The 14,880-nt window shown below is 42.7% G+C and overlaps 1 protein-coding gene across 1 annotated transcript in view; it reads left to right on the top strand.

Moving 5' to 3' along the window:
- Nucleotides 1–14,880, top strand: part of frem2b (FRAS1 related extracellular matrix 2b) — a 77,107-nt gene that overhangs the window by 38,676 nt on the left and 23,551 nt on the right. The window contains exons 4-6 of the mRNA XM_061782340.1: nucleotides 1,520–1,750; nucleotides 5,013–5,138; nucleotides 5,901–6,152. Of these exons, the coding sequence (XP_061638324.1) occupies nucleotides 1,520–1,750; nucleotides 5,013–5,138; nucleotides 5,901–6,152 (609 nt within the window). The remainder of the gene's footprint in view (nucleotides 1–1,519; nucleotides 1,751–5,012; nucleotides 5,139–5,900; nucleotides 6,153–14,880) is intronic.

The following is a 14,880-nucleotide window of genomic DNA, read 5'->3' as shown; positions in this document are numbered from 1 at the left end:
CGTGTTGTGTCGTCAGTTAGAAGAGACAATGAAGTCGCCGCGTGACATCTTACCGGCCTCGGCGCTCCCGCCGCCAGCATCACAGCGACAGTCAAACGGCTCACATGTTGAAGGTCAAACAGGCTCCAGACTGAGGCGATGGATAATTGGCTTCAGCTCGACCGTAACCATCTGAGAAACGCAGCTTGGGACCGAAGATGGGCAGATATCGGACAAACTTTTGACCAGTGGAGGCCGTGGAACTCCGCCTGGTTTTATTGATGACTTCATTTACCATTAGTTCAGCTCTAATGAAGCTAGTGGCGTTTTTATATGACAAATACAGTTGGGGAGCCAGTCACTTTGCTTTCAGTCCCGACAGCAACGCAGTGAGCAACAGACGGTGTTATCCATTGTTAGCTCTCGTAAGGGTGTGACGGTGCGACAGAATTCAAACCATGTACCTTGGTTTGACGGTTCACAACATTTTTTGGACAGTAAAATAAAACATAAAAAACTGGAAATTTCTTACATTAACATGTTTGTCAAAGTAAGAACAAATGTATGAGATATAAACTTTCCAAAATTGCAAAACGTTAGCATAATAGTATAATTGTCATTTTTAACTTATTTTTACAGTATCAATAAAAAGTACTTGTAGCTATATAACGTGCTTGCTCGAAATGTTTTTTCATGTTTTCCGAAAACGTTCAAATATGACTTTGATAGCAACGTTGTAAACAACACATACGGCACGATCCATTAATAAATCTAATGGGGGTGCAACGGCTTGAGAAAAATCATAGTTCAGTATCTACCTTGGCTTTAAGTTAACGTTTCGGTTCACATTGTGTACCGTAGGGGAAAATATCAAACTTGTTTTTCTTTTATGTAAACATTTAATATTTGAATGGAAACATGCACATTGCACAAACAGTCCATTTTGTTGAAAGTTTCTCAAATAAAAATAATGTATGCCACAAAATGCAGTACAGATATAGTACATGTAAAATATAAGTGCAACATTAACATTCTAAACATTTGAAGTGAATGATGACGCTATAATAACACCAATAATTTCATATTGTTGTAGTACCTAGCTACGGAACGGTTTGATTTCGTGCCGCACTGATATTCACCTTGGTGTGATGCTGTTTTCAAACACGTTAACAAAGCATGACATCCGTCCATCAGTCAGACACAATTTGAAGTGGAGTTCCACAGGGAAATGCTTTGGGTCCACTACTTTTATATACATGTTGACATACTGCCTAAAGCATATCGCTAGCCATCATGTCCGCTAGCCAGAGGCTGTTTGTTGACAGAGTAGATGCGTGGCTTAAGTCTGACGTGCTTACATTTCCTTTCCATGACCTAACGTGTTCTGCGTGCCATGCCGACCTTTATTTGTAAACATTAATTCATTACTCTGGATTACATACCACTAAAAAGACCCCAAAAAAGACCTTTGCAGTTGTATTTGCTAATATAGTCATGTTTCTTGGTGCGCTAACAGCTTTTGTTCGTGTCCTTTGCAAAGGCATCGGCACCAAGGACGGAACGGCGCTCAAGGACAAAGATTTCCGCGGCAAAGCTCAGAAGCAGGTGCAGTTCAACCCGGGCCAGACCGCGGCCACCTGGAAAGTCCGCATCCTGTCAGATAGCGAGTACGAGGTGTCCGAGACCTTCCAGATTGTCCTCTCCGAGCCCGTGATGGCCGTCCTTGAATTCCCAGAGGCCGCAGACGTGGAGATTGTGGACCCTGGTGACGGTCAGTTGCTGGATTTTACCCTCTTATATATGTACACAGTGGACCCCCACATACTCGTAGTTCGTCTATTCGTATGGTTTTTTTTTGTTTCAACCTATTGTTCGTCACTCGTTGGAAAACTCACTGACCTATTTGTTTTTGTCCTCAGGCAAAAGCAATAAAAAGTACTCATTTGGTGCCATCTTTCGGCAAGGAACTATGTTAGAGTGGAGGAGTTTCATTAAGACCAAATGGTTTGTTCCCATCTTGTGGTATCTCTAGGCCGTTCCAGCACAGTTACTCTATATACTTTTTGGGGGTGTCAGTTACGTCTGTATTTTCACTATTTGCGGCAGGGCTCGCCGCCCCCCCCCCCCCTACACATAACAGGACGTCGGCCATTTTGGGTTGAAGCAGCCATGTAGTACGGCTAATTCCAGGCCTCGTACATTGCCGAACTGTTACTTGGGAATTTGCCACTTTCACTGCATCAAACTGAGAAATGTTTCTAATATTTTGACTATTTCATCTCAAATATTCAGTAGCACATCTCTACAGTCAATAATACCGCTGTTAATCTGATTTAATTGTATTTTTTTTTTCAGCCTCTCCGCCAATCCTTAAAATGTGTTTTTTTGCAATATTATGGCTAAGATATCCCCCCAAATGACACTTAATCCTTAAATCCTATCAAACCAAGGAATGTTGTGATATAATCTTGCTCACTCTGTGTGGGAAGAGATCTTAAATTTGTTTTTTTTAATTTATGGGCTACAATTGTTTTTTTTCATGCAAATATTTACTGCAATTCTGACTAATACTGCATTACCTCAAGTTAGAAACCAAGGACCGCCTCGAAGCGGAATGTGCCGCTGTAGCTAATGAAGTGGCTACTTGCAGTGCAACTTTTTAAAATTATTTTTTTTGGGGGGGTTTTAATTTAATGCAATGCAACTCTCGAAGGGCCATTTTCAACCACTTACCCGTTAAGTGTTTCAGGTCAAATGCATTACGTGAAGGTAGGATGACCTCACTACTTGCAATCGCAGCAGATACGGCGACGTCTGTTGAATGCGGCGCAGGACAAACTACTTGGAAGCGAGCGGCAATTACACGCCGGAGTGCACGGGGCTTCTCTGGGGGCGCTTTGCGCGGCAAAAACGACTACAGCCAAAGAAATAACAATAGGATTTTATGGAAAGTGTAGGACAGAGACTAAATAGAAAAGTCATGAAAGTTGGCAACAACTCAAGGAGCGGCCTGACTTTGGCCAAGGACTTGAACTTCAACGTCCCCAAAATGGGGGATTAACTGCGAAACTCTTGCATCCATCTATCCATCCATCTTCACCTCGTAAAAAGTAACTGAGCAGCGCAAGTGGGGCACACGCATACCTACAATCGGCAAAAGTGTGTAGTTACCAGACAAGCTAACAGTTCGCCTAGCTTCCTTTATTTCTTATTGCGCTACAACTCTTCCTCTTCTTTGTATTTTCCGGCAGTGTGGATGGCCTGCGGCACCATGCTGCCTCTCAGAGGTCACTCTCGGTACTACGACACAAATGGTTACGTGGGTTGTATGCTGTGTTGGTCATTTGCATGACACTACGACCCTATACGAGAAATAAGCACACACAGCGATTTTTTTTTTTCATCGTTTAAAATATGGATGAAAAGTTACAAATTGGAATGTGTGCACCTTACTTAAGTAGACAAGTCATCAAAGTAAGCAACAGCTTAAGGAGCACCCTGACTTTAACTCAAGCAGGGTACACACATACGGATTTTTTACCACCCTAACCGATTATTCAAATGTAAGTAAATCTTTGCAAAAAAATAAATCCTTGTATGTTTTTAAGACTGCCGGGAAATACAAAGATAGGTGGCCCCCTCTTTTAGAGGTTGGAAATCGGTATTTGTGTACTCCGTTCAAATCCTCGCTAACATCAAACCACCGGGAGGAACACGCAACCTCATGAACCCCGGACTCGATGATGTAAATCCTAATTGGGCCACATTAGGGTCAAGAAAGCAAGCCGCTTTTATGGCGAGGATATGCTGGGCCAAGCGTTCATGAAATAAATATGGGAGAGAGTGCTTCTGTAAACAGTTCCGCCGCCGCCGCCATATAATCACCAGTGCTGGGATGGGGGAAAAGTGCAGCGTTAAAATATGGATACGCAGGTCTCAGGGGACTTCACCGGCAGGAAAAGGCGGGATTCGGCTGTCAACAATTTATGCAAATGAGCATGTTTAGTTACTAGTCTGTCCCGTGCAACATTGGGCCTCTGGTGGACAATCACCGTGCGACTTGTCAACACGAGTTCGTTGTCATCTTTTTATTTTTTTCATGCATTTTGGCAGCTCAAAGAATAGAAAAAAAAAAAAAAAAGAAAACAAAACACCATTTCACCAAACACCGGTTCATGTGCACAATGATGACTGATGCCCACACAAAAGAGAAACAAAGCTGCAATAGTCATGCGTTGTGATTGGCATGCATATTACTTAGTGAAGACATATTGTGCTTTTTTTTTTTTTTTTTTTTAAATGCAAAACATAAGAGGTCTGTGACAAGCCTTTGCCAAAATACCCCAAGGATAAAACAAAATTACAACACTTAACATTCCACTGAGTCTCCTGAAACTCCACCTGATTTGAGGGGGTGGTCCTGTGTCATAAAAACTGCTTTTGTTACTATGACGACCAGGGGCGGAGCGAGGGGATTGTATGATGCAAGTGGCTTCTCCTTGCGGAAGTGGGGCCAAGAGTGTGGAAAAGTGCCTGTATTGTTATGAGTGAATATATGAAACTGTTTACAAAAAGTAATAATTAAATCCACAAAATATCTTGTGTGAGGAAAATATATATTTGAAGCTTGTATTATTTTCATATTGTTAAAAGTTCAAATGTTGTACTACTGTATAGACATTTGACTGTACAAGCAGTGTGCTGCTAAACCCACTCCATATGAAAACTTCAAGTTTACTGTATAACTAAAATAAAATTGAATCAAAAAGTATTTCCCCCCCCCCCCCCCCCGCCCCCCCTCCCTATCATGCCGGGAGCGCATGTCGGAGTAAATGTTCTGTCGACAGAACATCCATTGGCGTTTTGCATTTAAATGATTTTTGGCTCAGCAAATATTTCATTTCACTTCTCGTTCATTTTATCACGCCCAAACGAAATATTATCAAGGGATGCGAGGACCAGTTGAGTTTCCTAACGTTTCATTTTACGCACACCCCCCCCCCCCCCCCCCCCCCCCCCGCGCCCCCCTCCAGAGTCGTCCGTGTTCATCCCGGCGGCGGCGTACAGCATCGAGGAGGACGTCGGCGAGCTGATGGTGCCGGTCAGGCGCAGCGGCGACGTCGGCCAGGAGCTGATGGTGGTCTGCTTCACCCAGCAAGGTGCGAGAAATTATATATGATACATTTAATTAAAACTTCCAAAAATGGTGTATACTGGCACGAAACAACAATTATACTTTGGAGGTGAAAACATATTAAATGGAACCTCTCAGGTCTAACTGTGCATTCAGCAAACCTGTTTTGTTTTTGTTTTGTTTTTAACCAAGGGTCCTGTTTAATATTCTAAAATGCCAGAAACGTGAAAACAAATGATGAACTTCACGACTTAGCATTTTATTGCAAATACGGCATGTGAAATGAACTCAATAACAATGATGTGTTTTGGCCAAAAGAAGACAAATTGCAACAGCCCCTCTAAAGTCTGACTGTGAATTCAGTAATATATTCGTGGGTCACTTTGACCCGGAGCGTGTTTGATTATCCAAAAGTGTCAGAAATGAGAAAAAAACAAAAAACTCCTATTTAAGAATCTATTACGAAAAATTTACACTGTATCATTTGTGTCCTACTTTTAACTTTAAAATGGGTCAATTTGACCTGCAACATAACAGCAGGGTTCAATTTGAAAACATCATGTGTCTGGGCAAATAAACAAAAATGCAGTATATATTTTGGAGGTCAGTTTAATAATAATAATCAAAATGTGACAGAAACGTGGAGCAAAAAAAACATGACTTACCATTGCAAATATGTAAAATGAACTTGCTCACGATGATATATCTTGGGCAAAAAGAAGATAGAATACAATGTCTCCTCCTGAACTGCGCCGCTAATTAATTGCCATGTTTTCAATGTCCCCAGTGTCGGCCGCAGGCACCGTGCCCACCACCGTGCTGTCCTACTCGGACTACATCTCGCGGCCGGAGGACCACCGCAGCGTTCTGCGTTTCGACAAGGGCGAGCTGGAGAAGCCGTGCCGCGTGGTGATCATCGACGACTCCCTGTACGAGGCCGAGGAGAGCTTCAACGTCACCCTCGGCGTGCCCGTGGGGGGCCGCCTGGGCGCCCGCTTCCCCAGCACCAGGATCACCATTGTGCCCGACATGGATGACGGTAAGAAGAAGAAAAAAAAAAAGCGAGACGTAGGTGGTTGAAAGTGCTGCGTCAGCATTGCCTTCTTCGCCCTTTTTAGCATTTGTCTTTGATGTGTAGCATTGTGTCGTTGTTTCTATTTTATATTTACATAAACCAATGCAATCCTTTATGCTAAGATTTAAATTTAGACTACAGTGAACCACCACATATTTGCGCTTTGGTATTCGCAAATTTGGGGGGGGGGCGCTGACCCTTCATTATTTGCCCAAAAACTTGCCTGTTTGTTGTTTTTGTACTCAGGGCAAAAGCCATGTCTCATATCTTGTGGCATCTTGTAGCCAGGAACTGTGTTGAGGTGAGGGGAGAAGCTTCATTTAGTCAGGCCACAGCTTTGTCTCATTGAAAAAAGCCCTTTGCCGCCAACTTGTGGTATCTACAGGCAATTAGGAATATTTTTGTGTGGGCGTTTTTTTTTTACCCTCTCCCACAAATAAACACGAGAAAAATCCCACAAATTTGCATTTTTATTATTTTCTTTTACAAGTCAGATGTTTTTTTTTGTCATGGATTTCCTATTCGCAGTCGAGTTGTGTCCGTATCCTCCGTAAATCGTGGGGGTCCGGTGTACTCGCAGAATTTTCGCTATTCACGTCAGGACTGGCAAAGGTTTTTCCCATCCAAAGGAAAGAAAGCAAAACATTCCCACTTTGTACTGTTTTCTGCAAAGGGTGCCTCCTGACTGAAACGTGATCGATGTGCCACTATTGATGTTCGTTGATGGTGCGTATGTACTGGAGTATAAAGAAAGTGTGTGCGTGCATGTGTGTGATTGTGCAACTAAGAAGAACACAGTGAGACGAGGCTGTTTGATGTTGCAAAATGCTAATAGTGGCGATGGTAAAAGGCAGCGAGTGCATCAGCGTCGCCTTTTTAGCTTATATTAGCATTTGTATTTGATGTATGACAACGTGTCGCCGTTTTTCAAGCAATCCGCAGCTACAACGGCGGATGGCTGCATATAACAGAGTTCAAGGACATTTTGTGCCATTCAGTTTGGTTTTTTTTCTATTATTTTCAAGAAATTTGATGAACGAGAAGTTATATTTTCCAGAAAAATATAGTAACTGTCACTTATCGTTAGCATGTAATTGGCCAAGTCATTTTACCTTATTTATTTTTTACTATTAAATCAATAAAGCAATACCAATGTGTTTGCGAAAAATGTATTTTTTTCTTGTTTTCCGAAATTGTTCAAATATGACTAGGTAACTACGCTATTAGGCTAATGATATGTTCCTTTAATTAGCCAAAAACTTCAATGCTACACAAAAAACAAACAAACAAAAAAACCCTGATACATTAGTTTGTAACAAGAACAAAAAAATCCAGCTCTTTTTTTCTTTTCAAAGTCCACACTGTGTTACAAACTAATTCAACAATAAATGGGTAAAATCACCAAAATGTAATTCATATTTATGTGTTTCAGGCTAAGATAGATTTAAAACAGGAGTGTTTTTTGGGAAGCTCACATTGTTTTGGTCACACTGCCCAAAAAAATAACAATACGTGAAAATCAGTTTAAAAATGTTTTTAAGTCACAGTAGCAAAGTCGAGACAGTGAAGCATAATAGCCGCAATTTGTTCCGACACACTTGATTGCCATCGTACCAGTCCTGATTGCAATCATACGCTATCACATTCAAAGCAAAAAAAATAAATAAATACTACTGGAAAACCCAAGAAAATCCTTCGAACCAAAATCGAGATAATTTCAGGTTGATGATGCAAAAACAAAGCATCATTAGTGAAACCCCCAAAGTCCGAAAGTCGTGATCATCGCTAACTCCTTCTTCTTACTGCAGCTTTTCTCGATTGCATTCAGCCAGGTACCTGCAGCACAGAGCCCCCGTCTTGCTAGCTAACAAGTTTCAGACAGCGGCACAGCTTCCCATGGAAGTCCAGCTTCAAGTGGATTTGGTTTGACCGACTTAAGTAGCGAGGAGGAGGGAGGCTACGTGACGGGAATGCGGCGTCCGGTGTAACACGGGGGGCATCGCGGCCTCTCAGGACAGCCGTCGGAACGCCGCTAAAGCCTTTTAATGGCATGTGCAGCGCAACTCAGTTTTGTAGGATCAAACTTGAGTGTGTCTCGAGGTAACACATCAGCGACATCATTCATTTTCTGGTCGTTATTTATTGTTTTGTTTGTCCCCTTCGTTTTTTTTTATTTTTATGGCGCTTAAAAACAGCGCGTTCACTTAATGGAATTGAAAATATGTCTTGTCAAGTAATGGCTGTTGGGCTATGACTCGCTATTAGTTTTGGACTTTTTATGCAAGAAGATCACAGGCTAAGATCATATCGGCCGAATAGGAATGACGTCATGGAATTGCCTGCATACAATCAGGGTTTTGCGATAATAGCCTGTTGTACATGGAGCTGCAATTAATTGAGTTTCGTCCTTTTATCCTTTTTCGTCATTCCGATTCTGAATGGAAAGCACGCTGTGACGTATTATGCATTTTTATTCCAAACATTTCCCACGTGTTCCCTAATAGATAACGTCATTTGTGAAAAATGTTGACACCCTTTCTAAGAATGCCATTGCCCACACCATGGTATTCTCAAACGCGCTGTTGTCTCTCGCATTTCCATAGCGCGGGCATGTCGGTGTCAATACAAGTCGATCTCTATCGATTGTTCTCGCATCGCCGCGAGCACTCGAACGCAATCGACATTAACGTCGACGTCTACCCATGAGTAATTGGTGCGTGCTGCTCGGTAAAGCGTACATATTGTGGCATTTGCAGACATTAAGAGGTGCTCGGTGTAATAACACAGAAAAGCAGGCTCAAGCGAGATGGCCCGTAATAGGATTAGCGACACTCAAATTGACGAGCGGCATTATCGCTTTTGTTTGTTCCTGTTCCTGCAATCGTATGTTCCCGGCCCACCCCTGGGCTGCGTGTGTAAATGTGTGTCTAAGGCTAAAAGCGTGTGCGCGTGCCGCTAAGTGACAGCCAAAACGAGATGTCTTCGACGGGTGACGTCAGCCTTTAACTTTGTGCAACACGCTACATCGATGCACGCATTTGGAAGAGGCACACGTGAAGTTTAACAGCAGCCGCTGAAGGAAAGCGGAAAACAAACGCTCATGTCACATTGTTTGTCATCTTTTTGAAGAGAACGACTTTTGTCTTTTGAACGACTGTCTTGCCCTTACTTGGTTTGAATAAATCGACAAGCAACGACTCCTACGCCAGTGAAGACAAAAGTTGACGTCGCTCACTTTGTTTTATTTTTTGACATCTTTAGATCAGTGCCGCTGCTGAATATGAAACTGTACGTTTTACGTGGTCCGTTCCGAGGCTGTAAAACTGCGACATTTTGAAAAATACTACACGTACCCCCACAGTGGCAAGCCATCGTATCCAACGGCTAAGAATGTTAATATTTGGAATGTGTTCTCTAACAAGGAGAAGCAGCTCCATTCATAAAAATGAAAAGGCCACAGGGCGCTTATGTACGCACTCCCTTGCTTTGCGCAAGCTCGCAGTCTCGACGAACTGCCGCAAGCGCCGACGGCGCGAGAAAGACGGAGCCAATATTTGCCTTTCGCTTAATGCTGCTCAATGTTTGTGTGGAAGCCTCCCGCGTTGATAACTTTTTGCACCCGACCGAGCGAGCGGCGCAGAGTTTGCTTTCTGAGCGCCTCGTTTATTCCCGCCAACTAGCGCACCTACCCACCGTGCGGGTGTAATTAAGATCTGATTTGTTTGGCACTCGCGCCGTGGCTCGGGAACTGAGATTTGTGGCTCAGAGGGAAGTTTTCGCTGGCGTGAAAGATGGCACATTTGTCGTCTGCGGGAAAACAAACTGCCAAAGGAACAAAGGTCTGTCAGTCGGAATATAATTGTCATCAGGGCGGCGATGCGGCTGATTTGCTACGTCGCCGACAAAACAAAACAAACCGCGGATGTTTGCACTCTGATTGTGAGGCGTCACAATCGCTCCTCTTTGTTTTGTACCCTCATTTGCATATCTTAAGACCTCCGACTTTACTCTCCGCGCAGCAGAGACTGCACAGATTTGGCTGGGGCGGGGATTAAAGGAGCCCCGCGGATCATTATGGCTCTCTCAGGGTAATCCACACGTTCGATCCGACGAGGCACAAGGACGCTGTGAAGTGTAGCGCGTAAGAAAGTGTAGAGGTCAAAGTAAAAGTCTGCATTTTAAGCAAAGGCACAAAAGGACAAAGGAAATATATAAGGTGATCATGTACAACCCCAATTCCGATGAATTTGGGACGTTGTGTTAAGCATCAATAAAAACAGAATACAATGATTTGGAAATCACGTTCAACCTATATTTAATTGAATACACTACAAAGAGAGAAGATATTTCATGTTCAAACTGGTAAATGTGATTGTTTTTAGCAAATAATAATAATAATAATAATAATAATAATAATAATAATTAGCTGGGACAGGGTCATGTGTTACATGTGTTACTGTGTTACATCACCTTTTCTTTGAACAACATCCAATAAACGTTTGGGAACTGAGGACACTAATTGTTGAAGCTTTGTAGGCGGAATTCTTTCCATTCTTGCTTGATGTACAGCTTCAGCTGTTCAACAGTCCGAGGTTTCTGTTGTCGTATTGTACGCTTCATAATGCGGCACACATTTTCAAATGGGAGACAGGTCTGGACTGCAGGCAGGCCAGTCTAGTACCCGCACTCTTTTACTACGAAGCCACGCTGTTGTAACACGTGCAGAATGTGGTTTGGCATCGTCTTGCTGAAATAAGCAGGGGTGTCCGTGAAAAAGACGTCGCTTGGATGGCAGCATATGTTGCTCCAAAACCTCTGTGTACCTTTCAGCATTAATGGTGCCTTCTCAGATGTGTAAGTTACCCATGCCATTGGCACTAACACAGTGACGTATAAAGTCGATCACCCTGACTTTGCTTTAATAAACCGGCGTGCAGTCACAAGACCGTGACCTTTAATAACCCAATGAGAAAAGACCAAAGTTGATTGTTCTTTCTTTGTTTTAGCAAACTTGCGTGCAAAGATGGCGAAAACAAAAGTCGATCGCCCTCACTTTGTTTTAATAAAGCGCAGACTTGAAAGACATTCAGGGCAAAAGCCAAGTCGTTTTACTTTGCTTTAATAAACCGATGACCAAAGATAGTGACAAAGTCGATTGACCGTACTTTGTTTTAATAAACTGATGAGCAAACACTCAGTGATGATGCCTTGTTTTAATAAACCAACAAAAAAAGACTCACAAGACAGTGAGGACAAAAGGCAATCCCCCTTACTTTGTCTTAATAAACCAATTTAAGATGAATAGATTCTCTCATAATGTTTTTTCATTGTTAATTATGTTAATTTTGTCTTGTCAGTGTGGCCCCAACACGTAATTCATCCTGTCCATCTTCACTGTGTTTTGCTCAGTTCACCTTGCGCGGCACCTTAGTAGCTCATCACATTCTGACCCGTCCAGCCGACTGCTGCGATTGGCAGCCTCAAAAACGTTAGCTTGCGTGAATCTCCCACTCGGACGGACAGCCATCCTGGGAATAAGTGTTAAAATCTCAGCCGCAGACGGGCCATCTGCAGTCCTAGCGTCCTTAGAGCGGTTTCTCTGCAGACTTGCCCTTTCTTGCTGAGGTAATTACTGTTTGATATCGTCTCTGCATCCGGGAAGTGTGTTTAGCTGCTGTCAAAACGCTCATAGAACAAGACGCTACCTGTGCAATTTATGGTCCGCTTGGCAGTAAATTCTGCTCCGGTTTCGAAAGGTATGATTATGACTTGTTATGAAGACAGTGTGTTTGTCTGTGTGTTTGCAGGAGGTTCTGGATGGGAAAGAATTGTACACTGTTATTATTCTTCACCTGGATTCCCCTTCATTTTGTAAGCAGATGTCCAAAGCGCTTCAAACTCATTCACTGCCAGCCTTCCCAGTTAACATGGATATTTGACTTCTGAAACCGTCAATGGCAGTGAATGTGATAAACAGAAAACAAATTCAATCGACCTTACTTTGTTTTAATTCAAAGAAAAGCAAAGACTCAGTGAAGACAATGACTCGCAAGACCAATTACAAGTCTTTCGCCCTTTGTTTTAATAAACCTCACAAGACTCACAAAACTCAAAAGACTGAACCCACAAGCCGGGTTTCGCACAAAACTCGCTCACCCTTTGTTGTGAGCAACGCGCGAACAAAGACTCGCAAGAGAGTTCAGACAAACACCGATTGATCCTAAGACAAACTATGAATACAACCGAACTTGCTACACATTCAGAGAAGTGTCGTCAGTATGAACAGTTGAAAAGGTGGTGCAAATTCGAGATTGGGAAAAATTAACAAATAGTTTTATCAATGAGACACTGCGTGCTGGGGCTTTGCCTTTATACACTCAAGTGCCTCATTGTCGTCAAGAGTTTGCATTGGCGAAGCAAGCTTAGCGGAGCACAGAATGGGCAGGGGAGCTTCTGTTGGGGTTCAACAGACTCTCACCGTTAGAGGAGCCACTTAGCACTGCGGGGCTGTCACGCAAAGTTCAAGTGGATTCAAGCCGCCAGTCGGCAGCCAGTCAGCAGCCGCCTTCCCCAACCCCTCCGGGCGATGAATGCAAGCCTGCTTCTCCCTTATTTGCGGCAGGAGAATTATTTCCTGTGACAATGTCACATTAGCATAAATAGTCAAACTTGAAAGAAAACTATACCCCAGAAGTTCATCGGAAATAGTCATTTGTAAAAAAACAGGCTGCAATGTGTGATCAGATAATGACGTCTTTTGTCCCAAGATTTGGTGCAGCAGCATGTGGTTCATAGCCTGCGGTCATTCTTATGCGCTCCCTGTAAACAACTGTACGTTTGTGATCCGGAGGCGGCCCAGCGTTTAGTGTCAGAGTGTTGGTCGGAAGATTTGCTTCTGTAATCTGCCCTTGCATGTAGCTGATTGCCCAAGGTTCCTCACGTGCGCTTTCTTCCGAGTCAACAATTGTATGTTTGTGATCTGGAGTGACAGCATCAGTCTGCCTTGTTAATCAGATGACTGAAAAACTCTCCACTTTCTTTGGGAACAAACAACAACATTTGAAAGAGGAAGCTTTCGTGCTGTCTCGCAACTGAGGAAAATGAAGACGTTTTTAGAATTAATGAAGGCTTCTTGCATCATTGCACCGACTCGCGTGGGGTCCAAATGCAGCTAATCCGCCCTCGCACGTAGGTAACTTGAGAGGTTTCGCAGGTTTACCTTTCACCTAATGAGTTGTAAGTCTTTGAAGCTCTCCGTCGTCGTTGCCGCCGATAAGCCAGCCTCAGTCTGCTACATGATCTGATTACTCCCCGGTGTTGGCGAGCGGATGCAGGGAGCCAAAAACATCTTTGTTCGGTTTCTCTGCAATCTGGCACCTGTCAGAACTCTCGATGCGGAGCTCATTGTCCTGCCAAGCGTGCGAGGACAGACGCTCGCGCAACTCTTTTTGTCCTTTTGCGCGCACTTTTGGGGATCACGTCAGCAGAGCAGATGGTAATATTTAAATGTGGAAATGCCAAGAACTTACCTTGAATGTCACCACTACTTCTTAGAAGTTTTCATAGATGGACATGAACTAGCCTCTTTGTCGCTGTATTTCCAAGCCCTCTATCATCATCTTTTTTTTTTTTTTTTTGGAAAGTGACTAGCAACATAACGACCGACTTTTTGTGATGCTATTGGAGACTTGTGAAGACGTTCCTCCAGACGCTTGCGCAAAGCCACCGCTGGCTTAGACCCCACGCTCTTTGTATACCAACAATTGAAACGTCAATGTTCTATAAGATGTCCCCCTTTAAATCATTTTTAAGACCTATTTACATATTTTTATGTACGTCTCACAAGTGTGAAAATCAGCTCTTTTTTTTTCAATTATTGACAACTTTTCCGTATTGGGCTTAGCAGCTTGACCTCGGTTTGCATCAGAGGAACACAAATTTGTACAGAAGTCGGAATGCACCGGAGTCTATCGCTAACCTACGCAAACGCTGCAGTGAAGTCATAATTACAGTACTGTGAATATTTGGATGCAAAGCAATGCTAGGCCATAAATGTAAAACAATCAAATGGAGAAGAGTAAGTATGACGGTAGCTGTAAATGTCGTACGTCCGGACTGTCGTAAACCGAGGACCAAGGTAATAATAGTTTGGGATTTTTCGTTAGTTCTCGTGTTTATTTCGTTGTGACTTTTTGTTCGTCGAATTCAGGTAATTGTACAGTAATTACTTTTTGATGGATAGATAGATAGTTTTAGGGTATTGGTTTGTGTCATTTGTGGAATTCGAAAAGGTCATAATAAATATTGTGTCATAAAATATTCTATTGAGTTAGGAGAGAGGAACACCACAAATCAAAAATAAAAAGGGGCATAGCTAAAATACATTTATTTCACACGGAGCCAAAAATCTTATGTATGTATTCATTTGACAAAGCTGAAAACTAAGGACATTTTCACTTAGTTGTTAGTTTTGTGAGCAGATCGTGCAGTTCAAGTTGCCTTTTTACCTCATTTTTCATTTTTATTTCAGTTCCCGAAAAGATTTTTCAATTCTAGTGTTCATGATTTCATTTGTTTTCATGATAATAAACTTATAGAGGACGCCCTGTATCGTCTGCCGCGTGACCGATTAGATATTCACACTCGATTAGCGTTAGTGCACACCGCTATCCAACATCAATAGCGACAGTCA

The sequence above is a fragment of the Phyllopteryx taeniolatus genome, chromosome 8, assembly GCF_024500385.1.
Source record: "Phyllopteryx taeniolatus isolate TA_2022b chromosome 8, UOR_Ptae_1.2, whole genome shotgun sequence".
Lineage (NCBI taxonomy): Eukaryota > Metazoa > Chordata > Actinopteri > Syngnathiformes > Syngnathidae > Phyllopteryx > Phyllopteryx taeniolatus.
Note: the sequence above shows the minus strand (reverse complement) of the source record. Positions and strands in the feature narration are given on the sequence as shown.